This window comes from Podarcis tiliguerta (assembly GCF_965153285.1).
Source record: "Podarcis tiliguerta genome assembly, chromosome: 8".
Classification (NCBI taxonomy): Eukaryota; Metazoa; Chordata; class Lepidosauria; order Squamata; family Lacertidae; genus Podarcis; species Podarcis tiliguerta.
Genome location: NC_139541.1, coordinates 87,418,204 through 87,443,291, shown reverse-complemented (window position 1 = coordinate 87,443,291; position 25,088 = coordinate 87,418,204). Strand labels below are relative to the sequence as shown.

General features: G+C 49.5%; 1 protein-coding gene across 1 annotated transcript in view; it reads left to right on the top strand.

Annotated features, from left to right (window-relative positions):
- Positions 1-5,798: 5,798 nt before the first annotated feature.
- Positions 5,799-25,088, top strand: part of SPTBN4 (spectrin beta, non-erythrocytic 4) — a 77,410-nt gene continuing 58,120 nt past the window's right edge. Inside the window, exons 1-12 of the mRNA XM_083454671.1 lie at positions 5,799-6,365; positions 8,422-8,573; positions 9,131-9,304; positions 9,837-9,928; positions 13,149-13,229; positions 13,342-13,457; positions 15,420-15,532; positions 17,420-17,607; positions 18,731-18,848; positions 20,096-20,254; positions 21,128-21,430; positions 24,138-24,288. Of these exons, the coding sequence (XP_083310797.1) occupies positions 6,179-6,365; positions 8,422-8,573; positions 9,131-9,304; positions 9,837-9,928; positions 13,149-13,229; positions 13,342-13,457; positions 15,420-15,532; positions 17,420-17,607; positions 18,731-18,848; positions 20,096-20,254; positions 21,128-21,430; positions 24,138-24,288 (1,834 nt within the window). The 5' untranslated portion in view covers positions 5,799-6,178. The remainder of the gene's footprint in view (positions 6,366-8,421; positions 8,574-9,130; positions 9,305-9,836; positions 9,929-13,148; positions 13,230-13,341; positions 13,458-15,419; positions 15,533-17,419; positions 17,608-18,730; positions 18,849-20,095; positions 20,255-21,127; positions 21,431-24,137; positions 24,289-25,088) is intronic.

Sequence of the window (25,088 nt, the reverse complement as noted above, 5' to 3'; positions counted from 1 at the left end):
CGGCAGAAGGGCAAGGCCAGAGGAGAAGGGCCTGCTCAGTCCTCGCTCCACCCCAGCAGGATCGGGGCCCAGCAGCAGCACCTGCAGTCCTCGGGTCAGTGCCCAAAGATGGTGCCGGGATGGAGGCGCGTCTGCAGCGCTGCGGAAGGCAGGGGAGACAAGCAGCCCTTCCCTCTTGCCCCCCTTCTCTGTGGCTCTGCCCGCCCTTTCTAGGGATTGTTCATGTGCCCCCCCCCATCCTCCAAGAAGCCCAAGCCCCACTGGGGGGCTCCCCGAGGGTCGTGCAAGAGGATGCTGGGCCAGCCCTCCCTCTTGGGCCCAGACAATTCTGAGACTTCAGCGTTTTAAAAAGCTGAGCTTTAAGTTCCTGAAAATAGCAGGGCTTAGAAGCTGGGCTTTCTATTATTCTGGAAATATATTATGGGGCTAAATGGGTGAGCAGACTGCCTCCAGCCCGCCAATTTCCCACGGAGATCTGGTTGGCCACTGCGAGTACAGCATCCTGGAGTAAGGGCCCTGATCCAGCAGGCAGGCTCTTCTCCTCATGGGCGGACTGAAGTCAACACCATTAGATCTGGACTTTGGTCAACCTGGGGAGGGGGGGTCTCCAGATTCTTTGGACTACAATTCCCATCAGCCTCAGCCAGTGCAGGTCCTGCATGATGGGAGTTGTAGTCCAAAGCATATTGGGTCTGCTTGAAGACAGGCCAGGCCATTTCCCCTTCACCCAAGATGCCTGGAGCTGTTACAATTGGCTTTTCAATGGGCAATTGTAGCGTCTGTGTGTATATAATATAATACAATACAGTATAATTTGGGGGGGGGACAGCTTAATGTACAATCAAGCAGTATATAATGTAATGTACAATCAAACAGTACTGTATAGAAATTTTGCTAATTAATTGGCAGTATGACTGGGAGTCCTGCGACAAATTATGATTCTTTATGACTTTAGACCAGCTTCAGACTGGTCTACCTTGCAGAGCTGTTGTGAAGGCCTCTCTCTGCCCTGCTCCCCACTTGCCAGGAGGGATCCCATTCCTTCTCCTCCTGCCTCTGGATCCCAGTTGCTGGAAACTGGGGGAGGGGAGAGGGATCTTGTGCTTGGATCCTGCTTGCAGGTTTCTGGCCGGCCACCGTGAGAAGAGGTTGGTGGACTAGGTGGGCCACTGGCCAGAGTCATCCCTGTTGCCTTTGAGGCTTCCCTTAGGTTAGGCACAGTATTCCAGGTGTGGTCTGGCTAAGGCAGAAGAGAGTGGGACTCTGACTTCCCTTGATCTGGACCCTCTACTTTTGTTGAGGCAGTCTAGAATAGCATTAGCCTTTTTTCGCTGCTGCATCACACTGTTGACTAATAATAATAATAATAATAATAATAATAATTTATTATTTATATCCCGCCCATCTGGCTTGGTTTCCCCAGCTGCTCTGGGCGGCTTCCAACAAAGTATTAAAATACAGTGGTCTGTTAAACATTAAAAGCTTCCCTAAACAGGGCTGCCTTCAGATGTCTTCTAAAAGTCTGGTAGTTGTTCTTCTCTTTGACAATTGGTGGGAGGGCATTCCACAGGGCGGGCGCCACCACCAAGAAGGCCCTCTGTCTGGTTCCCTGTAACTTGGCTTCTCGCAGGGAGGGAACCACCAGAAGGCCCTTGGCATTGGACCTCAGTGTCTGGGCAGAACAATAGGGGTGGAGACACTCCTTCAGGTATCCTGGACCGAGGCCGTTTAGGGCTTTAAAGGTCAGCACCAACACTTTGTGTTGTGCTCAGAAATGTACTGGGAGCCAATGTAGATCTTTCAAGACCGGTGTTATGTGGTTTCAGTGGCCGCTCCCAGTCATCAGTCTAGCTGCCGCATTCGGGATTAGTTGTAGTTTCCGGGTCACCTTCAAAGGTAGCCCTACATAGAGCGTGTGGCAGTAGTCCAAGCAGGAGATAACCAGAGCATGCACCACTCTGCCAAGGCTGTCCACAGGCAGATGCGGTCTTATCCTGCGTACCAGGTGGAGCTGGGAGACAGCTCCCCTAGACACAGAATTGACCTGTGCCTCCATGGACAGCTGTGAGTCAAAAATGACTCCCAGGCTGTGCACCTGGTCCTTCAGGGGCACAGTTACCCTATTTAGGACCGGGGAGTCCTCCACACCTGCCCGCCTTCTGTTCCCCCAAAACAGTACTTCTGTCTTGCCAGGATTCAACCTCAATCTGTTAGCCGCCATCCATCCTCCAACCGCCTCCAGACACTCACACAGGACCTTCACTGCCTTCACTGATTCTGATTTGAAAGAGAGGTAGAGCTGGGTATCATCTGCATATTGATGAACACCCAGCCCCAAACCCCTGGTGATCTCTCCCAGAGGCTTCATGTAGATGTTAAAAAGCATGGGGGAGAGGACAGAACTCTGAGGCACCCCACAAGTGAGAGCCCAGGGGTCTGAACACTCATCCACCCCCCCACTTTCTGGACACGGCCCAGGAGGAAGGAGCAGAACCACTGTATAACAGTGCCCCAGTGCCCCCAGCTCCCAGCCCCTCTAGATGGTCCAGAAGGATGTTCATCTTGTGGCCCACCAAGACCTAGAGATCCTTTCCACATGTCCTGCTTGTCAGCCAGGTGTCCCCCATCCTATATTGTCGCATCTGGTTCTTCCTGCCTAAGTGCAGAACCTGACATTGGTCCCTATGGAAATTCATTTTGTTAGCTTGCACCCAGTTCTCCAATCTGTGTCCCCCCCCCCCAATTTTTTTGTATTGCGTTTCCAGATTTATAACAAAAGGAATAACACTACATAACAAACAACTAAAGAAAACACATTACAATAGAAAAAAGAAAAACTTAAAAACAATTATTACTTCTATTACCTAATTTAACTTTCATTGTTAAATGACTTCCTCAAATCCCCCCTAACTGAATTTCATTATATCACCTTGTAACAGTTCTCCAAGATCTTATTTCTAATAAAATTATCTCCTTTTATTTACTGTCTTCTTCTCTTTTATTAATTCTAGTCCTTAGTGTTTACAACCCAATATTATTATAATCTTAAGCCAATTTGTAACTTCTAAGTGACTCCAGTTCTACAATCTGTTAAGGTCATTTTGAATTCCGATTCTGTCTTCCTCTGCATTAGCTACCCCTCCCAGTTTGGCGTCATCTGCAAATTTGATGAGCATCCCCTCAATTCCTTCATCCAAGTCCTTTATAAAGGCGTTGAACAACAACAGGCCCAGGACAGAACCCCGCAGCCCCCCACTGGTCACTTTTCCCCAGGATGAGGAGGAACCATTCATGAGTCCTCTTTGGGTTCAGTCAGTCAACCAGCTACAAATCCACCTAACAGTTGCCTCATTCAACCCACATTTTACCAGCTTCCTCACGAAAATATCATGGGGGACTTTGTCAAAAGCCTTAATGAAATCAAGATACTCTATGTCCATGTCCACAGCGTTTCCCTGATCCACCAAGTTTGTAATTCCATAAAAAAAAAAAATGAGATTGGTCTGTCACGACTTATTTTTGAGAAACCCATGCTGGGTCTTAGTCATCACAGCATCCTTTTCTAAATGCTCACAGACCAATCGTTGTATTATCTGTTCTCGGATCTTCCCTGGTATTGATGTCTAGCTCACTGGTTGGTAGTTACCTGGCTGGGTCTTCCTTCCCCCCCTTTTTGAAGATGGGGACAACGTTTGCCGCCTCTCGTCTGTAGAGACTGCACCTATCTCAAAGATCACAGACAAAGGCTCTGAAATTCCACCCGCAAGCTCCTTTAGTACGCTTGGGTACAGATCATCAGACCCTGGAGGTTTGAATTCATTGGGGTCACGAAGTCCGACACGACTAAATGACTAAACGACAACAAGCAAGTATCTAGTAAGCAAGTATCCCTTACTATCTATTTTCCTATCTGGGGCTGCAGTTCCCTCCTTACAACGTTTACCGGGATTCTGTCATCACCAGGTTGGGTATTGCTTTCTTTTTGGGTGAAGACAGAGGCAAAGTAAGTGTTGAGCAGTTCCGCCTTTTCTCTGTCACCCAGGAGCATTTCTCAGTCTTCCCCATATAGAGGACCTCCCACTTGCCTGTTCTTCCTCTCACTTCGGACATAGAGAAGAAACCTTTATTATTATTTCTTACCTCTCTTGCAAGCCTGGGCTCATTCTGAGCTTTAGCCAGCCTGACCTTCCCCCCTGCAGCTCATGAATATTCCTCCTTTGTGATTTCCCTTCCTTCCATTTCTTATACATGCCTGTTGTATCTGTAAGCTGCTTCTGCATCTGCACCGGTTTCCTTAGACACCTCCTGCTTTCCTTCCTTCCTTTTCTTTCTTTGGATTCCTGGGTGCCCCCCATGAAATATCCCCCCAGTCCCTTCTGGGGTTCCCCTGCACACACCCCCTTCTCTCCATCTGAGCGTTGGCTCCTGGCCAGTGATGCAGACTGTCCAGCCTCCTGGGGATGGGCCAATCCGGACCCCGACTTGCCAGGAGGGCGAGGGAGGAAGCAGGCCTTCTCAGCCCCAAGCAAGGGAGCAGGAAGGGGGTTCCCTGCGGACAGCACCCCACGTTAAAGAACCAGCCCTGCAGAGCCCTTGGAAATAGTAACAGGCGACCGCCCACTTTCTGGGGCAAAAGCTCCCCTTCCCCCCCATTTCATTTCTTCTATTGCTATGCTGGTTTTCATTCAAACAAATCCCAAAGCGACTTACAAATAACCAGAACGGAACATCACAGCTATTGTGTGCGTCATATTATAAGATTAACAAATCATCCATAAAATCAGGAGTTTTTTCCAGCCGAAACTCCCCATTCCGGCACCTCTCCTGCCGTTGCCATTCTAAGAGAACAAGGGAGGTGCTCATGGTGAGTTCTGGTTCCTCTTTTTCTAGAAAAATAGTCCTGCATAAAACATGTTAACAGAAAAATCCGAGGGCTCCCTTGGACAAAAACAACGACACCAACCAGGACTACTTGGAGCAAAACAGCAGCCTGTAGGCTTGCCCTTTATTGATCTGTTGCAACAGGGTGCTCCCCTCACCTGCAGGAGAGAGGAGGGACCCAGAAAAATGGTGTGCAAGGCCTTATAAAAACTTTTGAAATTGCCACCCTAAAGATCAAGACCACCCCCAGAAACATCATACATACATCACAGAAGGGATGTAACCTAAGACCACCCCTCAGATACATCACACCTACATCACAGAAAAGGCGGTCTAAAACAGAAATTTGAATATTGTTTTTCTCCTGTTGTTGTTTATCTCCTGTCTGGCAGGTTACTTGATTGGATTGCCTGGGGAGCCTGGCCAGTCTTTTGTAGTGATAAATACTTAGTTCCTGGGCCAGGTCACAGGCTCACACCTTATTCAAACACAGACATACCCTTAAGACAGGATTTGTGAAGGAAAAGACAATGGGGAGGCTTTTCCAGTTTGACCTTGCAGAGAAAACATTTGCTCAGTTTAGGCATCAAAATGGTTCCAGGTTGGCCTTCCTGTGCTGATCTATATATGTGCTTGGTTGGTACGCTTATGAACATTATCATATATCTAAGACCATAAAATTCCTATCACAAACATAATCGATAAAAGAGTATTAACAAAATAACAACTATAAGGTAAGCGAAATCCTATTATGTTCACATGCTCCTCTCTCTTAGAGCTCTTCCACCACTTCAGTTTCTCCAGTTCATTAAAATACACCCACCCAGGCGCCAAGGAGGAAAGACCTACAGCAGGCAGAGGCAAACTCCAGATGTTTGGGGACTACAATTCCCAGCACCCCTGACCACAGGTCCTGCTAGCTAGGGCTCATGGGAGTTGTAGGCCAGAAACATCTGGAGGGCCGAGTTTGCCTATGCCTGACCTACAGCAGCAGAGCAATACTTTAGCTTATTAGTTAAAAAGCAGGATTTGTGTCTCATGGGGTGCTGGAAGGAGCTGTACAGAGTTAGGCCCTTGAGGCTCCACCTGGCTCACTGTTGCTTACACTGACTGGCAGCAGTTGTCTGGCATTTCAGAACTGTCCTCTCCTTGACTCTCAAACTCTGCCTTTGCATTGCGTTCTCTCAGCTGGTCTCCTGTGCCATCTCCACAGGAGGGCTGGCCGGGACTCCCGGCGCCCATGAGGTCCTTCTGCGCAGATCCGTGAAGGAGCCTTCCTCCCGGCGCCAGGGGCAAGATGGCAAATGTCACGCCAGCCAAGCTGGACAACCTGGAGGCTCAGCAGCAGCAGCAACAACAGCAGCAGCAGCAGAACAACAACACCCGGTGGGAGAGCACTGAGCACCACCACCAGCACCGGCCCTGGGATGAGGCCACGGCCACAGCCAAGCTCTTTGAGTGCTCGCGGATCAAGGCCTTGGCCGGTACGTCTCGCGTGGCTCTTGTCGGCCTGCAAGGATATAAAGGGTTGGACAAGGGGAGGCTGAATTGAAGGCGGCAGGCACAACATGGGTGAGCTAGGCTGGGCTTTCAGATGCCCAGCATTGGAAGGGACCCCCAGTGGACATCTAGTCCAACCCCCGCAACGCAGGATGTGCCAGAGCACAGGGATGTGGTCTGACCCCCCCCCCCAATCCTGCAGGATTGCTCTGTAAGAGACGGAGGCCCAACTGCAGGGAGCAGGGAGGCCAGCTTTGTCAGAGTCAGGGCTACTAAAAAACTGCTTAGGCCCCCACCCTCTCAGCTCCCTAAACTCCTCGCTTCCCTCCCCTACAAAGCACATTATTCAGAGTAGCGCCTCGCACAAGCCGCTAAGGAAGATAACAGTGTGGTGAAATTCAAAATGGGAGCAATTAATTGCACATGAATTCCAAATCCAATCAAGGCTGCTTAATTAATTCCGCAAGATGCGTTCCCGATCCAGCGTGCCAACGGGGCTGGCAGCTGAATCTGACTTTGGTACTGACTTTGCTTGGGGGGCAGCAGGCCGGCTTGCCTGGGGGGTGGAGGGAGAGCAGACTCCTCTTGGCAATTCCTCCAGTGCCAAGGGGTCTGTCCATCCCGTCTCCCCGGTAGCCTCTGAATAGTGAGGGGCTCCTGCCCCCCTGCCCGGCCGTACTCTGCCAACCCTGAGCCCCTCTGGCACCCAGAAGACCCCCTCTCCCCCGCTTTGAAAATTGCTTGTGGGGCTCATTTCAAAGACAGCTGCAAATTAGCCGGTGGATGAATAAATAGGGGGGGGGGTGAGCTGACTAGGGGTTCCACCCAGTTCAGCATTGTCTACACTGACTGGCAGCAGTAATGCACGTGGCAGCAGTTTCCTTCACTCAGGAGAGGCTGCCTGCCTGGTGCTGGGAGGGCCAGATGGATGGGGGGGAGGAGGCGGGCTCTCCAGGAGAGGGGAGGGGGCTTAAGCTCGCTTTGCTGGTGGCGCTGGAGGTTGGGGTTGGGGTTCGGCCCCTGCATGTCATGGGAGACAGCCCCTTGCCGGGGGTTGGGCTAGATGACCGCTTGGGTCCCTTCCAAGTTCTTCTTCTTATTTTTATTTCCTTTATTTACACATTTAAAATTATACAAATCAAACACATTTTTCTGTTATAAAAGAAAAGAAGGGGGGAAATAGAAAAAAATAGAAGAAAAAATAGAAAATAAAGTTAAATGAAAAATCTTAATCAAGACATACAGTTTTTTAAGAAATACAGACCTTCGTCGACATTATTATAAACATATATTTCCAGTAAGAGGTCTTTTTATCGATTTTTCCTCGCTACTCTTAGTTTCTTACCTAGGCCTAATCTCTGGTTTTATTCCCTGACTTGTTAATGACTTCCTTCTACCGCTATGCCATGGGTAGGCAAACTAAGGCCCGGGGGCCGGATCCGGCCCAATCACCTTCTAAATCTGGCCTGTGGATGGTTTGGGAATCAGCGTGTTTTTACATGAGTAGAATGTCTGCTTTTATTTAAAATGCATCTCTGGGTTATTTGTGGGGGGCATAGGAATTCATTCATTTCACACACCAACAGCCCAAAAAATATAGTCGCCCCCCCCCCCAAGGTCTGAGGGACAGTGGACCAGCCCCCTGCTGAAAAAGTTTGCTGACCCCTGCTCTATGTGGTTCATCATTTCTCATTTCTAAAAATTCCTGCCTCTGTTCTTGTTCTACGAAAGACCATTCTCTTCACTCTGTGGAATTTCGCCTCTGCTCAACCAAGAGTCAACCTTGGAAACGTATTTCATTATGTCATTTATAAAAACATCCCAATGATTTCAAATTGATTCTGTTGGTTTTGCTAGTTCAAGACATTCACATAGCCTTTTTGACTTGGGTCCCTTCCAGGTTCTGTGGCTCTGCAGCCGGCGGAGCTGGTGGGCCCTGGGCAGAGCCCTCTGGGTGCTTTTGGGGTGGGTTCCCTGGGGGCAGAGGGGGGGACCCTGGGGGGCTCCGCCTACTGAGCTTGACCCCCCTCTTCCTGCCAGACGAGCGCGAAGCCGTGCAGAAGAAGACCTTCACCAAGTGGGTCAACTCCCACCTGAGCCAGGCCTCCTGCCGCATCAGCGACCTCTACACCGACCTGCGGGACGGATTCATGCTGACCAAGCTGCTGGAGGTGCTGTCCGGGGAGCAGCTGGTGAGGAGGGGCTTTGGGGCAAGGGGAGGCGGGGAGCGTCTGGGGGGGGGGCTCCGTCTGCAGCACGTGGAGCCAGACCTGTGGATTTCTGTCTTGCGCTGATGAACGCACTCTGCACATGGCCAGGGGGGTTTCCTTCTTCGCTCCGACGCCACTGGCTCCAGGGTTTCTGAGGTTTTGCTCTGTGGGGGCAGCAGAAGGGCCTGATGCGAGATGCATTCCCAATACAGAATGCACTCTGCACATGGTCAGAGGCGTTTCCCTCTTCATTCTGAGTTTCTAGCGTTCAGAGCAGGCTCTGGGGTTTTGCTGCATGGGGGGAGGAGAAGGATGCGACATGGGATGCGCTCTGTGTTGCAAAAGAGAGTGCACTCTGCACATGGTCAGAGACATACCCTCCTTTGCTCTAACACCGCCGGCTCCAGACTTTCTGGCCCTTGGAGCAGATTCTGATTTTGAGTTCTGTGAGGGGAGGAGAAGGGCCTGAGGTGGGGTGTGGGTGGCTTTTGGGGGGGGAGAGAGTCTCCCCCCCACCTGTCCACTTTTGCCCCCATCAGCCCAAGCCCACTCGCGGCCGAATGCGGATCCACTCCCTGGAGAACGTGGACAAGGCCCTGCAGTTTCTGAAGGAGCAGCGCGTCCACCTGGAGAACGTGGGCTCCCACGACATCGTGGACGGAAACCACCGCCTGACGCTCGGCCTCATCTGGACCATCATCCTGCGCTTCCAGGTGGGGCCCGGGGGGGGGGTGAAGGGGGGGGGAGCTGGGGGTCGGCATGGCTCGGGCTTCCTGTCCAAAATACATAAGAACAAGAACAATAACCCCGAACTGCCCTGTGTTCTTCGACTGAAGGGCGGCATACAGATTTGGTAGATAATATAACAATCGCACGTCCCCAGATTTATTTATTTCAGTTCATATAATTTATACGCCATTGGTTGCCAAAATGAATGAATGAAAGAAAGAAACCTCAAAGCAACGAGAACAGGATTTGAACTATGAGCCACAGAAGGGATGAGAGGTGATGGTTTGGTGGTTGTGATATGAGAGAGAGAGAGAAGACGGGGGTTCTGCAAGGGGGAGAAATTAGAAACACCGCAGGAAACGGGAGGTGAAGTTTTGGAGTGCATATGTGAAATTTTTGAAATTTAATAAAATAGGAAGGGAGGAAGCTGAACGTGGTTTGCAAAGAGATAAAACAAGAAACTGCAATGGCAACATGTTGCAAAAACCTAAAATGCTAAAACGTTGAAATTTGCAGATCCAGGTGATCAAAATAGAAACGGAGGACAACCGGGAGACTCGCTCTGCCAAAGACGCCTTGCTCCTCTGGTGCCAGATGAAGACGGCCGGGTGAGCAGCCAGGGAGAGGGCAGCGCCCCCTCTCTCTCTATTTTATTGAGTTTATTTACAACACACACACACACACTGGTCAAACGAAACATGAAAATAATAGTACAAAATCAAAAGAAAAACAAACAGCAACAAAACAAAACAAAATACAAATAAGAAATGATAATGCACGAAAACTGATACAAAACAAATAATCAAATACACACACAAACACACACATAAAACCATATTTCAGTTTTTCTGTTCTTCTAATTGACTTCCTTCATCCTCAACACAGTTCTTTTTTCGTTTTTGGTAAACTGTCTCCTTTTTAGTTCATTATTACCTATTTTTCTTTCTGTTTTTAACTTAAGTACCATAAATTATTCTGCAGAAGTTAATTTAAACAAGTCCAAGTATTAATTTGAGGGCACTGCTATTTAAGATATTCTCTGTATTTTACCCATTCTTTTTGGAATATTTGCTTGGTTTGACCCTAATTGCCTCTGTCAATCTAGCCAATTCAATATAATCAAATAGTTTGTCTTGCCATTCTTTTTTTGTTGGGATTATTTCTTTCCCCCCCAATTTTTGGTAATTAGTGTTCTCGCTGCTCCATTCTCTTTCTCTTCCTTAGCTCAGGCTTGTGGGGAGGAATATATATGCATTTATTGCCTGGATGTTCCCCCTTTCCTCAGAGAGCCCAAGGGGAGTCCATACTTAAGGGGAGTCCTCACACCATTATATATCACACCATTAAAATCACATATTATGCCTATTTGTTTTCATATCGTCCTTTATCTTTAACATTCCTTTTTGTTGTTGTTGTGTTTACTCAAACCCTGGGACGCGGGTGGCGCTGTGGGTAAAACCTCAGCGGCTAGGACTTGCCGATCGTATGGTCGGTGGTTTGAATCCCCACGGCGGGGTGAGCTCCCGTCTTTCGGTCCCAGCTCCTGCCCACTTAGCAGTTTGAAAGCACCCCTAAGTGCAAGTAGATAAATAGGTACCGCTTTATAGCGGGAAGGTAAACGGCGTTTCCGTGTGCTGCGCTGGTGCTGGCTCGCCAGAGCAGCTTTGTCACACTGGCCACGTGACCCGGAAGTGTCTGCGGACAGCGCTGGCCCCCGGCCTCTTAAGCGAGATGGGCGCGCAACCCCAGAGTCGGACACGACTGGCCTGTACGGGCAGGGGTACCTTTACCTTTACCTTTACTCAAACCCTGCTAATGAGTCTCATTCTTTACAATACTTCTGCAAATATAATATAAATGTATTCCAGTGTTTTTTAAAGTCTTTGTTGCCTTTATCTCTTAATCTTGCCGTAAATTTCGCCATTTCTGCGTATTCCATCATTTTAAGTCGTCCAACACTCCGGCCACAATGCCCACAAAAACTCTCTTTCACTCTCTTTCCTGCCTCCTGCTTTTTTGTCAGCCCCCTGCAGGCTGCAGAGAGGTGTCCCCCCCCCCCCATTCAGCAATATGCAGATTTTTTAAAGTAAAATAAACTGGAAACCTGCAGAGGCAGCTTTCGGGTGAAATGCTGCCTTTAAGAGAAAAATCCATAAAGCATCGAAAGCATAGGGAACAGGAGCAGCACGAAGCAAATCGGAGCTCAAAGCACATTAAAAAAGACTTTTGTGGTTGCTGCTCACATCTCTCTCTCCCCCCCCCCCTTCATCCTTCAAGGAGCTGTGGGCAACAGGGGAGATTCTTTAGGAAAGTTTTTAATGTTTGATGCTGTATCGTCTTTTTAATATTCAGTTGGGAGCTGCCCAGAGTGGCTGGGGAGGAAATATATTATTATTATTAGTAGTAGTAGTAGTAATTATTGTTTTCCACAACACCCCTGTGAGGTAGCCTAGGCTGAACAACCGCTCCTGGCTCACCACCACCCAGTGGCTGAGGGGGGGAGTAGAAGCTGGTTTTGTGGCTCATGCCTTTATTTATCAGCTCCCCACCTGGATATGTTTCATGTGGGGCATAGATTTTTTTAAAAAACTAAGCATAGCCAGGGGTTGGACTGGATGATGCCTCGGGGTCCCGTTTTGTGATGCTCCTTGTGCCCCCAGCTAGAAGGTGCATTCCATTTGCCTTCCTCCTCTGACCAGGATGCCAGACTAGGTTGAAGGCCGGATCTCCCTCCGAAAGATTTGTTTCAAAATAAACATAAAATACTCTCTAAAATGTATATTTTACTCCTTGAGGTCAAGGAGGAAGAAGTCAAATCCGTAATGGGCCAGGGATCTCGGCTAGAACATCTACATGGAAAGTTGAGAGAGATTCTGGAAGGACGACATCAAATTTACAGCATGCTATGATATAAAAGAAAATTGCATAAAAATGCTTTATGGGTGGCATTTAACGCCTCTTAAGCTAGCCAAAATGTTCAGATCTAGGACAAACACTTCTTGGAAATGCAGGGAGGCTGAAGGCACAAGGATCCACATGTGGTGGAACTGTGAAAAGATCAGACCATTTTGGGAAATGATTTATAACGAGCTGAAGAAAATGTGCAAATGCTCCTTCCTTAAGAAACCTGAAGCCGCCTCCTAGGAATTATGGGGAATGAAATCCCCAAAAAGTTCAGGAGAGTCTTATGTATGTTACAGTCGCAGCCAGAATTCTAATCGCAAAAGGCTGGAAGGGAGAGGATATTCTAAATCAGACTGGCAAAACAAGATAAGAGAGTACGCTGAACTGGCGAGATTATCAGCAAGGTTACAAGGCGTTGCTGATGAAAAATTTATCAGAGAGTGGGATATATATACTGAGTCTATGTAAAAGAACATTGTCAACAGATCAATCCATTGGCAGGTCTTGATTGAGCTTTGGTGTGTAAATAGGATAATTATGTAAAATAAAATTGATAGTAAGTTAAATAACATGGAGAAAGTAAAGTCTAAGCACGTATTTAAGGAATTTAATTTGGGAACACAAGGGGAAGATCGGAGGTCTTGTCCAGTTTAACCACAAATGGATGTACAAAGCAAGTATTAGTTAAAGAATGAATAATTGTTTATTGTTTATTTTGCTTATAACGTTTATTGTATGTTTCTGTTATAATGTTTTCAACCAATAAAGCATTTCGAAACGGGGGGGGGGTGGCGGGTGGCGAAAGGCTGTTCTGGTCTTCCCACCTGGCCAGCTCTGCCAGGTCTCCCTCCGTTTGCCGCTTGCCAGGTGTGGGGCCGGGGGGGGGGGGCAGAACGGCCGGCTGACTCTCTCCTCCCTGCGCAGGTACCCCGAGGTCAACATCCAGAACTTCACCACCAGCTGGCGGGATGGACTGGCCTTCAACGCGCTCATCCACAAGCACAGGTGCGAGGGGCTGCCGGGCGCTGCACCCCTGCAGCAGAGGGACCCAAGGGGGTTGTGCCCCCCCAGCCCCCCAGGGCCCGGACTGATCTCTTGCGCCCATTCTCTTTGCCAGGCCAGATATCATAGATTTCAAGAAGCTGACCAAGTCCAATGCCGCCTACAATCTCCAGCAGGCTTTCAATACGGCCGAACAGCAGCTGGGACTGGCCAAACTGCTCGACCCGGAAGGTAAGAGATCCCGGAATGATCCCCGAAGATTCAGATCCGTGGCAGAGGACAGGCTCTGCGTCCCTGACCGCCCTTCCCCTTAAGAGGAAGGCTTTGCTCTGAGCCCTTGGAGAGAGACTTTTGCCCACCTGGTGCCTGCTGGGGGGGGGCAGGTGGGAGTTTCAGTTCAAGACAGGTGGAAGGCAATGGCGGAGGAAGCCTCTCTGGTATCAGGGGCGGCGCAACCGCCCACAGGGAGGGACGGGACGGGGAGCTCAGCGCTGAGCCCACCCCTTCCATTTTTGCTCACCTGCCTCCTTCCCTCTTTCAGGGGGTGCGATCCAGCATGGTGGCCCAGTTGTGGGTTGCGCTCTGCCATGGCGACCAGGCTGGGGGGTGCGATCCAGCCTGGCCAGGATTTTGTCACACCCCTCTCAGGGATGGCACCTGGGGCAGACTGCACCCACCACACCCACCTTGCTCTGCCTCTGGTGGACGGGGGCGCAGGTTGTGGCAGATGATGGAGAGAGCCCTATGCAAGATGGATTCATTACTTGTTTAATTTCATATACTTCATACACTCCTTGAGTGTTGAAAACCCCTTGGAGCGGTGTATAAAAAGATAAACTGATGAAATTGCCGCTAAAAAAGATTAACAACAATAATTTAATACTTTTGAAATGTTAAAAACAGATTAAGGCTTGCACCAACTTTCTAAGCATCTAGAGCGGCTTCAAAAATGTTTTCAGTAGGCGCCAAAAAGAATACAGTGATGTCAAGAGGCAAGGAGTTCCACAGTGGTGCTGCCACACTAAAAGATTGATTTCCTACAAATGCGGAAGAACCCAGGAGTCCGGGCTCCGGGACACGAGCTCTGCCAATAATCCGTTGTTTTCTCTGCGGCCTTACAGATCCTGTCGCCTCTCCGGTGCTTTGCAGCCTAAGCCCATTTTGAGCTGCTTACTGTAATCAGATCTCCCTGATCTAATTTGTTTTAATCTGAAATCATTCCATTTGGGCCTCTCTTTAACGTTGCGCGTGGCTGCATTTAATTCCTGCCTCTCGCAGCCACTTTGCTGGTAAGCCTTCCTTTCCAGAGGCCCCCCGGCAGAGATTTCCGTTTGGTGGGAGTGTTGCCTTTGTGCGCTGGCCACATGAGGAACCAGGGATCCTGCTTCCCATCTGACAGCAGGACCCCCCCCCCCCCGCATTTCCCCAGGTTTCTCACCCAATACACCCCACCCTGTCCTTCATTTTGTGATTTCCCTGGAAGGTTGCCCCACACACCACCCCCGGCTTCTCTGCATCCTCCATCCCGGCTCCCATTAGTGGTTCAGGAGAAGTCCTACTCCTTTCTCTCCATCCATCACCATATTTTCTTTACCGCCCACTCCTCAAAAGAACCCCCTGTGCAGCTGAATCCTCACCAGAGACTGGATCCCAAATAGCCTGGGATCCATTGGCCACTGATCAGCTGCTTTGAAAATAATATTTTCTCCTGCTGGCCTCACCAACCCAAATTATGCCCCTAACGAATTTAAAAAAAATAATAATAATTAGCCACCCCCAGCAGTGCAGGAATCTCAGCTAAAGAAGCCTTAGCCCCCCAACCTCTGCTTGGAAAGAACCATCCAACATCTCTTACTGTCAAGTTTTCCCATACATTTAGTCAGAATCTCCTTCCTTGTAACTTGAAGCCATAGGTTCGAGTCCTGCCCAGCAGCAGAGCAGGAGAAAACAAGCTTGCTCCCTCTTCCATGTGACAGCCCCATGTGAGATAGTTGAAGGTGGCTCTCCTCTTCTCCAGGCAAACACATCCAACTCCTTCCACCGTTCCTCACCAGGCCTGGTTCCCAGACCCTTCATCACCCTCTTGGTTGCCCTCCTTCCGGCTTGTCAGTACCCGTCTTAAACTGGGGTGTCCAGAACTGGGCAGGGACCTCCGCTTGCTCCTCTTGCTGCCCTCTCTCCTTCCCTTGGCAGATGTCAACATGGAGCACCCAGACGAAAAGTCCATCATCACCTACGTTGTCTCCTTCTACCACTACTTCTCCAAGATGAAGGCCCTGGCTGTGGAGGGGAAGCGGATTGGGAAGGTGAGTGGGGGGAGGAAGGAAGGAAGGAAGGCAGCCAGGCAGGCGGGCGGGCGGTGGGGCGGGTGCCACCTTGCCCCAATGGCAGGGAGGGCTGAGGGCTAGACTTGTGGGCTTCCCACATCTGAAACATTCACACTGGACAAAGGGGGGGGGGAGCACACAGCTTCCAAAGAAAGGCAAGGGGGGGATTTATTTTCATTTTCTTTTTGTACCGGTATATAGTTTCATTCATTTTCAAAAATAACATTAATAGAAATTTGCAAAATTAGTACACCAAGATAGAAAACAACTGTTGTTGAAGAAGCACAGGTATTGGTCACGGTCATTTCATGGTAAGTAAAATCACAGCAGTAAAACAGATAACCATTTATCTCTAACACACACAAAGGGCAAAATCACCTTTTGTTAGAAATTCAAAAGCAGTGACAGTCTATTTTCCATGGAAGACAAAGAGACTAGATGGGACTGAGATATCATATGAAAACAGGATGGGAGTCAAATTAGATTGACCCCAGGCCAAATAGCCCTAGGACCTGGGAACCCACCATCCTGGCTGCTGGATCAGGCCAGGGGGAGCCCATCCAGTCCAGCATCCTGGTCTCCCAGGGGCCAAATGTCCCTAAGGTCCTCAGAATCTAGATAGACTGCCTCTGGACCTGGAGGCTCCGTAAGAACATAAGAAGAGCCATGCTGCTGGATCAGGTCGTCTAGTCCGGCATCCAGTTCTCACTGTGGCCAGCCAGATGCCTGTGGGAAACTAGCAAGCAGGACTCGAACACGGAGCTCTCTCCCCTCCTGTGGCATCCAGCAAATGGGATTCAGAAGCACTGCTGCCTCTGACCCTGTAAGCAGAGAGGACCCAGTGTGGCTACTCTTCTCCAGTAGTAGTCGTCAGTAGTGTCCTCCTCTTTTAAAGACCCCTGAGTTGGGGCCATCACTGCCTCCTGTGGGAGCCCCAGGCGAGGGGAGTCTGCTTGCGCTTTGCACCCGACCCCCGACCCCCCTGTGTGGGAATGTTCAGGGTGGCAGGAGAGGATATATTGTTTATTGATATCCTTCCTAACTTGTGTTGCAAGTTCCTTTACTTAGCAGAGTTACATTCCCCTTTTTACATGCACAGCAGATAGCTGGTTGCAGGCTCGTGTCAACCTCTCACTATTATACAATTCAGCCTGTCTCTGAATTGTACATTCCTGGTAAGTTCCCTTGAATCATTCTTAAAAGAATAAAGACGCCACAATCTTATTCAAAGTCAATAACATAAGTTTACTCACATCAGTTCACAGCTGGATTCCTGAAGGCAGACTTAGTTACAAATATGTACATGTGGATCTACCCCATATTGAGGAATGATCCCAGTGCCTCTGCTAGCTGAGAGCTAGTCTTGTCTAAAAGCTGGTCAAATGAAGAAGGAAGTCAAAGAGAGAGAGAGAGAGTGCTGCGTGACTTGTCCTTTTGTTACCTGGATAGGTGAGGTCACACCCACCTTCTGTCACATGCAAAAGGAAGGATGCTCCCGCCAGGAGGAAACAGGAAGTTTTTGACTGGCTGGACCCTGGGTAGGCAAACTAAGACCCGGGGGCCGAATCCGGCCCAATAGCCTTCTATATCTGGCCTGTGGCCGGTCCAGGAATCAGGATGTGTGCATTTCTTTAAAATGCATCTCTTGGTTATTTGTGGGGCATAGGAATTTGTTCATTTCCCCCCCAAAAATATAGCACCCCCCAAGGTCTGTGGGACAGTGGACCGACCCCCTGCTGAAAAGTTTGCTGACCCCTGGGCGGGGCCAACGTCCCCCTGCATGTCCCTTCTAGGAAAACAAGGAATGTTGTACGGAATTTGATGCTCCCAGGGGATCCCATCCCACAGCCTGGTCCTTTTCTGCAGGTGCTGGACCAGGTGCTGGAGATTGAGAAGATCATTGAGCGCTACGAGTCTCTGGCCAGCGAGCTCCTGGAGTGGATCGAGCTCACCATCGCCATCATCAGCAACCAGAAGTTTGCCAACTCCCTGGTGGGCGTCCAGCAGCAGCTGCAGGCCTTCACTGCCTTCTGCACCCTGGAGAAGCCGGTCAAGTGAGTGGGGGGCGCGGGGGGGGGGGGCGGCAGAGGGCAAGGAGGCTCCCGGGGCTGGAGGGGGGTCTGGGCAAAGGGGGCAGCAGCAGGGCAGCGACTGGTGTGCGGGGACAGGGCTTGCCAACTCAAGCCGGAGGTTTTTTCTGGCCGCCACTCCCTGGACTCTGTAAAATAAATAAAACCTTCTGGGGAAAAAGTATTTCCGAGGTTTGGGGATGCATACCCCTAAACATTTTGTGAATTTAATGGGAGACGAAATTCACTGTATTTGGAACAACTACCTGTGGAAAAAAATTACCGATGGAAATTGAATGCCCAGGCAACCTTCCCCAAACAAAAGTGTTTTCTGTGGGCCCTGGAAGCAAAGCAAAGGCAGCTCCTCAAGTCAAGGGGCCGGGAGTTCAAGGGGGGGGGGAGAAAAAAAGACAATACGGCTTATATTCTGGCCAATATGGTAGGCAGGTCAGGCGGTCCTTCTTGTGAACTAGTCCCGAGCTGTTGAGGCTCTTATATACTAAAAAGAATGCCTCATTTGCAAAATACTGCGCAGTGTCTTGGTTTTGTGCCTCTAGGAAGCATAAAATAATAATAATAACATTTATTTATTTATTTATTTATTTATTCATTCATTCATTCATTCATTCCCCACCCATCTGGCTGGATTTCCCCAACCACTCTGTCCTGCTTCCAGCAAAATATTAAAATACAGTAATTCATCAGATATTAAAAGCTTCCCTAAACAGGGCTGCCTTCAGATGTCTTCTACAAGTCAGATAGCATCCTTAGCAAGCAGGACAGAGCAGGTGCCCTCTAGAGCCTCTTTTGGCCTTCAGCCCCCCACTCCTCATCTCCCTTTCTTGCATTTCTGTTCCACCTTTCTTCTCCCCTCCTCTCTTCACCCCCACAACAACAGCCCTGCCAGGTAGGCCAGGCGGAGAGGCAGCGGCTGGCTCCCAGTGAACTTTGGGGTTGAGGGGGGAATTGAGCCCTGGTCTCTCGAGGTCCCGGGAGGCTGATTCTCCAGCCACCCCTGGCCCTGGGGGCCGTGTGCTTGTCGAGGGGCAGTTGACGTGGTCCCCGCGCTCTGGGGCTGGAGGCTGACCCCTCTGTCCTTGGCCTGCAGGTTTCAGGAGAAGGGGAACTTGGAGGTCCTCCTCTTCTCCATCCAGAGCAAGCTCCGGGCCAATAACCGGAAGCTCTACATCCCCAAGGAAGGCAGGAGCATCTCCGACATCAACAAGGTGGGTCCCAAGGGGGGCAGGAAAGGAAACAGACCAATTTGCCAGAGCCTAAATGATATCGAGCGCCAGAACAGCCTGGCCACAATCAGGAAATTCTGCCCATGGTGTGGCTATTTTCCACCTTCCCATTTCGGCTCTTAAGCACCCTATCGGCATAACCTAGCAATTCCAAAATATAGACGCGCATTTACTCTTGCAAGATTGAATGTATTGCCCTCGGCTGGACTTGAGGGATGATTCCAACAGATTCCACACGAAAAACGCTTTTGTCCCTGTCCAAATTGGTGGCACATGCCCTTCTGGCTTACCCTCTTGATAAAGACTTGAGGAATTAGGTCATCACCCCTCTTTTATTGTCCACTCTGGGTCGCCCAGCCGCTGCCCCAGTGTCCTTTCTCTTGGCAGATCAAGAGGAGCAGGTGACAACAAAGGCTGCAAGGTTTTTAGCTGCGGCAATCAGAATAAGATCCACTATTGGACTATTGATTCAAAACCCTAAAATGTATTTGATATAATTGACTTTTTATTCTTTGTATATCATATTGTTTTATTGCTATGGCCGATGTCCGATACAAATGAAGATTCATTCATTCATTCTGTGGTGGGCAGGGCGGCCTGGGCGAGTGGCGAGCCCGGGGGGGGGGGCTAGGGGGTCTCTGCGCTTGCAGAGCATGTGCAGAGGAGGGAGACCAAGGTGGTCAAGGACCTGGAAATGGTTGAGGGAGTTGGGGAGGCTGAGCCTGGGGAAGACGAGGCTGAGAGCTGCGATGAGAGCCGTCTTCCAATATCTCTGTCCCACGGAAGGCGGAGCAAGCAGGTTTTCTCCTGCTCTGGAGGGCAGGATTCGAAGCCATAGCTGCAAGTCATAAGAAGATCGATTCTGACTCAGCGTCTTGGATGCTGGAGTTGAGATTTCAGCCTTGCAGGTTTGGACCACGTGACCCTGGGGATCCTTTCCAACTCGACCATTTTATGACTCTCTGTCGAGATTCCCAGCTTGAAGGGGGTTGGACTAGATGACCCTCAAGATCCCTTCCCACTCCACAAGCCTATGATTCTAGAAACCTTTCTGAGGGGAACGGACTCCATGGGAAGCTGGCGGGATCTCCTTTGCTGGGGGCTTTTAAGCTGAGGTCGGAGCGTCCTCCGTCCGGGAATTGGGCAGTTGGTCCTGCATTGCAGGGGGGCTGGACTGGATGACCCTTGGGGGACCCCTTGTGACTCTGTGCCCTTCCTCCTCTCGGCAGGCCTGGACCCGGCTGGAGAAGGCGGAGCACGAGCGGGAAGTGGCGCTGCGCAACGAGCTGATCCGCCAGGAGAAGCTGGAGCTGCTGGCCCAGCGCTTTGACCACAAGGCGGTCATGCGGGAGACCTGGCTGAACGAGAACCAGCGCCTGGTCTCCCAGGTGAGGCGGGCGGAGAGACAGGGGACTCGGGTCGGGGGAGGGGGAGGAAGGGCCGCCAATGATAGAGGGATCCGCTCCTGTGTTGCATTGTAAGAAAGAGGAAGGGCGCTGCTTCCGTGTAGAAGCTCTTCCTCTATACAGTGGTCCCTTGGTTCTCAAGCTTAGTCCGTTCCGGAAATCCGGTACAAAACCAAAGCGTTCCAAAACCAAGGCGTGCTTTCCCATAGAAAGTCATGCAAAACGGATTAATCCGTTCCAGACTTTTAAAAACAACCCCTAAAACATGAATTTGATTCTCTAACGAGACCATTGATCCATAAAATGAAAGCAAGAATCAATGTACTGTACTATAAAATAAAGAAGACAGTATTGTAGATGATGAAAATTAAAATCATTATTTTTCCTTACTTGCACTGATGGTAGTCATTGTTTGGATGGGGGCTTTTAGCTGAACTGGGTTCCACACAGTCATGAAAACAAATGAACCGAAAAAGCCACAAAAACAAGAAAAGCAAAATAAATAGCAAAAACAAAAGCACCAAACTTAATCCATTGCAGAAGTCTGTCTGACTTCCGAAATGTTCAAAAATCAAGGCGCAGCTTCTGATTGGTGCAGGCGCCCCGGAAACAATAGCCGACAGCTGCATTGGACGTTTGGCTTCTGAAAAACATTTGAAAACCAGAACACTTACTTTTGGGTTTTGGGCATTTGGGAATCAAGGTACCACTGTAATCCAAACTGAGAAAGTGGGGGAGGGCTTGTAATTTCCTGGTGCGTGAAAAGCATTCTGCCCATGGGCAGATGCCTGACTGTTCTCCTTAGATCTGCCTCCTCACTCCCTGGTCCCTCCCTCCCTCCCTCCCTCTTGCCAGGACAACTTTGGCTACGACCTCCCTGCGGTGGAGGCCGCCATGAAGAAGCACGAGGCCATCGAGGCGGACATCTCCTCCTACCAGGAGCGCATCCAGGTGGTGGTGGAGCTGGCGCAGGAGATGGAGTCGGAGGGCTACTACGACAGCAAGCGCATCAACGCCCAGAAGGAGAACATCCTGCGCCAGTGGGGCCTCCTGACGGAGCTGGTCAGCGGCCGCCGAGCCCGGCTGGAGCAGAACGTGGCCCTGCAGAAGGTCTTCCAGGAGATGGTCTACATGATCGACTGGATGGATGACATGCAGGTGCCGGGCGGGGGGGGCACAGGGGGTGACGGGCTGGATGGGCCCCCTTTGGCCTCGTCCAGCAGGCTCTTCTCAGGCTCTTCCCCTTGCTCCATCTTCAACAGAGGTTGGGTGGCCCCCTCGTCAGAAATTCTTCAGCAGGGGGTTGGACTGGTTGACCCTCAGGGGTCCCTTTCAACTCTACAATATTTTTTTTAAAATACCTTTTTATTAAATTTTCTACAAAGGTAATAAAAAAATAAAAACAAACAATAACAAATACAACAACAACAAAGAAAGAAAGAAAGAAAGAAAATATATACACAAAAATAGTATCAAATCCATAAAATGGGATTCTCCAAACCTGTGACTCCCCCCGCCCCTGGTTCCCTAAGTTTTCGCCTGCATATCATTTCTACTCCAAATTATTTTTTTAACCTCAGATTTCCTGTACTATTTCTAAAATTATATGTTTTCAAAATCCTGCCAATATATTAACCTGTTTACAAGACTTCTGCAAATACATAGTAAACTTTCCCCATTCTTTTTTAAATTTCTTGTCGTCTTGATTTCTGAGCTTTCGATTAGTTTCGCCATTTCAGCCTAGTCCGTTAACTTGGTTGGCCAGTCTTCTCTGGTCAGGTCTGCTTCCTCTTTCCATCTTTGGGCTAACAGTTTCTGGGTGGCCGTTGTAGCATATATAAACAATTTCTTCTGATCTTTTGGAATCTCTGCTCCTGCAATACCTAATAAAAAGGCTTCAGGTTTTTAACAAAGGTTACTCTAAATATTTTTTTTCATCTCCTTATAGATCATTTCCCAGTTTTTTAAAACCACCTTGCATTTCCACCACATATGATAGAAAGTACCCTCTTTTTCTTTACATTTCCAACACTTATTAGTGTCACCCATGGAAGGGGGGAACAGGAAAAAACTTAAACGTGTACCAGAGTTTGGCAGAATTCCCCCAAAAATAGACCAGAGGCAATTAAATCCAGCAGAGTTTCCTGAGTTTATTCATACAGAAGGCAAATGAGCATAATGGTCACAAATCCAATACAATCAGGATTAGCCCTGTCCATAAGAAATCCAGTTGCAGCACTTATAATAAGACTTAACCTTAACACTAAGCATACAGAAGACCAGAACAAAGTGATAGAAAGGGAAAGTGAGTGAGAGCGAGACCCCGGCTCCTCCTGGCCTGGCTGTTATAGTCACTGCGACCTTGACGGAAGAGATAGCAGGACCAGTTTAAACCAGCTGAACGCAGCTTCCCAGCCGAAATGACCAAAACATCAGAAACCTTCTTCCTGTTTCTCACACATAGAAAGAAACCTTCTAGAAGGCTCCTGAATGGGAATAGCAAAGATCTCTACACATCAGATTAATACTTTCTGTACTAAGAAATGAAAACTGACCATTACATCTTGTTCTGTATATTTTTGCTAATTTAACCAGGGTTAGATACCACTGACCCCACATTTTAATCGATTCTACAATCCTGTGATTCTTTTATAACTGCAGCTTTAGGAGCAAGCGAGAAACAGGATCTGCTGCTTCTCCCTGATCTCCTGACTTTACCACAGGCCCCTCCGTCCTTCCTTGAGAAGACCCCTCCCCCCCCCGGCATCCTCTCCCAGCTTGACCAAATGCTCAAGCCCACCAGCCACATCCCAGACACAACCCCACAGTTTCGACAGCCTTCTTGATCCAGCACCGGACGCCCCCAAAGCCCACCCCATGATCCTTTCAGATCTTAATAATAAATAATAATAATAATACATTTTATTTTTATCCCGCCCTCCCCAGCCGAAGCCGGGCTCAGGGCGGCTAACAACAATCAAATAATCAAACAATCAAATAATCATATTAGAATCATAGAAGGGTGGCCTGGGAGGGGAACCCCTGAGGGTCCTCTAGTCCAGCCCCTGCAATGCAGGAATCATGGCTCAGGAATAAAGAAGACGGGCAAGTTAAATTAATGGAATCTGCTGAAATGGCAAAATTGACTATGAAACTCAGAGGATGAGATGACAACAAATTTAAGAAAGAATGGAAGATGTTTATTGTAATTTTGTTATGAATGGATAATAGGCGATTTAAATAGGTTACAAATTTAACAATGGACGTTCAGTATCTTGATAAATAATGGAACCAAGGAAGGGATTAGAGGGAAGTCAATTTGTTCTGTTTTTGTATTGTTGTTGCTTTTTATTTTTGTGGGAAATCAATAAAATATTATTTTTTTAAAAAGGAATCCCTGACAGATGGCCACCCAACCTCTCTGGAAAAGCTTCCCAGGAAGGAGAGCCCATGAGGGAGACTCTTCCCCCGACTGGGTGATGCATGGGCCCTGTAGGCTGCCAGGCTGCCCGCCAGAGGAGCCAAGGGATGCTCCTGCCCTCCACAGGGCAGCCTGGGCACACGCCAGGGCCGTTCTCTCCCTGACGCGTCCTGTTCTTTGGGGACACGGCCTGGCCAGGCCTGTGCTTGCTGCCTTTCATGGGGTTGGACTTGACAAGCCCTGGGAGCCCCTTCCAATCCTGTGAATCTGAGTCCGGCTGCTTTCAAGCAGGGTCCTCTGGGGAGCCCCCCATCCCTGCTGCCGCCCTTCGCCCTGTGGCAGGAGAGGCTGGACCAAACATCCCCCTGCATGGCCACTCTAGGAAACCGAGGAATGTTGTACTTGACTGCTACTTGTGCATCACCCCCCCCCCCTTTCCGGCAGGCCCAGCTGTCATCCAAGGAGTGTGGGAAGCACCTGCGGGAGGTGGAGGACTTGCTGCAGAAGCATGCGCTGCTGGAGGCTGATGTCTCCGCCCAGAGCGAGCGCGTGCAGGCGCTCAACGTGGCCGCCCTCAAGTTCTCGGAGCTGACAGGTAAGCCGACTGGGCAGGGACTCCCTCCTCCTGCTGCTGCTGTCAGGGGCTGGAGCGAAGAGGAGTGGGGGAGACCCCCTTCCCGAGAAGAGGAGGACAGGAGAGACTGACAACACTGGTTTGCAGAAGGTCATAGTTCAGAGGCTGCAGAGGGGAGAAGCTGGGAAATATTGGGAGAGGAGCAGCAGGAGGAAGAAGCAGCAGCACCAGGGGAGAGACAGCTGGCAGACTCTCTGTCTTTGGAAAGCGTTCCTGACCCTCCTTCTCCCAGGACCCGCCATCAGTGCCAGATTCACACATAAGCTGAACAAGCTCTAGCTTAGGGCCCCACTCTCTTGGAGGCCTCCAAAAAAAAGTAAAGGAAAAAAACCTGGATGTACATTTCCAAAATATAAGATAAACAAATCAAATCAAACGTAAGTCATGGGCCCTGCCTACTCCCTCAAATATCCCTGCTTTGCTCCTTTCTGTATATAGGGTGCCTACATTCTGCATGGACTGGTTGCAGGGCAACACGCGCAAAGGGCTCGATATACCTATGAGGTCCATAAATGACCATCTAGCATATATTCAGCACAAAAACCAGTGACAATTTGTTGCTGACAAAGGACAGCTGGACATATCAAGGGCCCCATTGCCTTCAGGTGCTGAGGGCCTCATCAAACCTCAATCCGGCCCTGCCTGGTGTGCATTGAGAGTAGGAGAACGGAACGCATTAGAGATTCCTGTCCACACACTTTTGCTGCGCAGACACTGGTGGCCAGGTAAAGACTCTTTTAAACTGCTTAGCAGAGTTTATC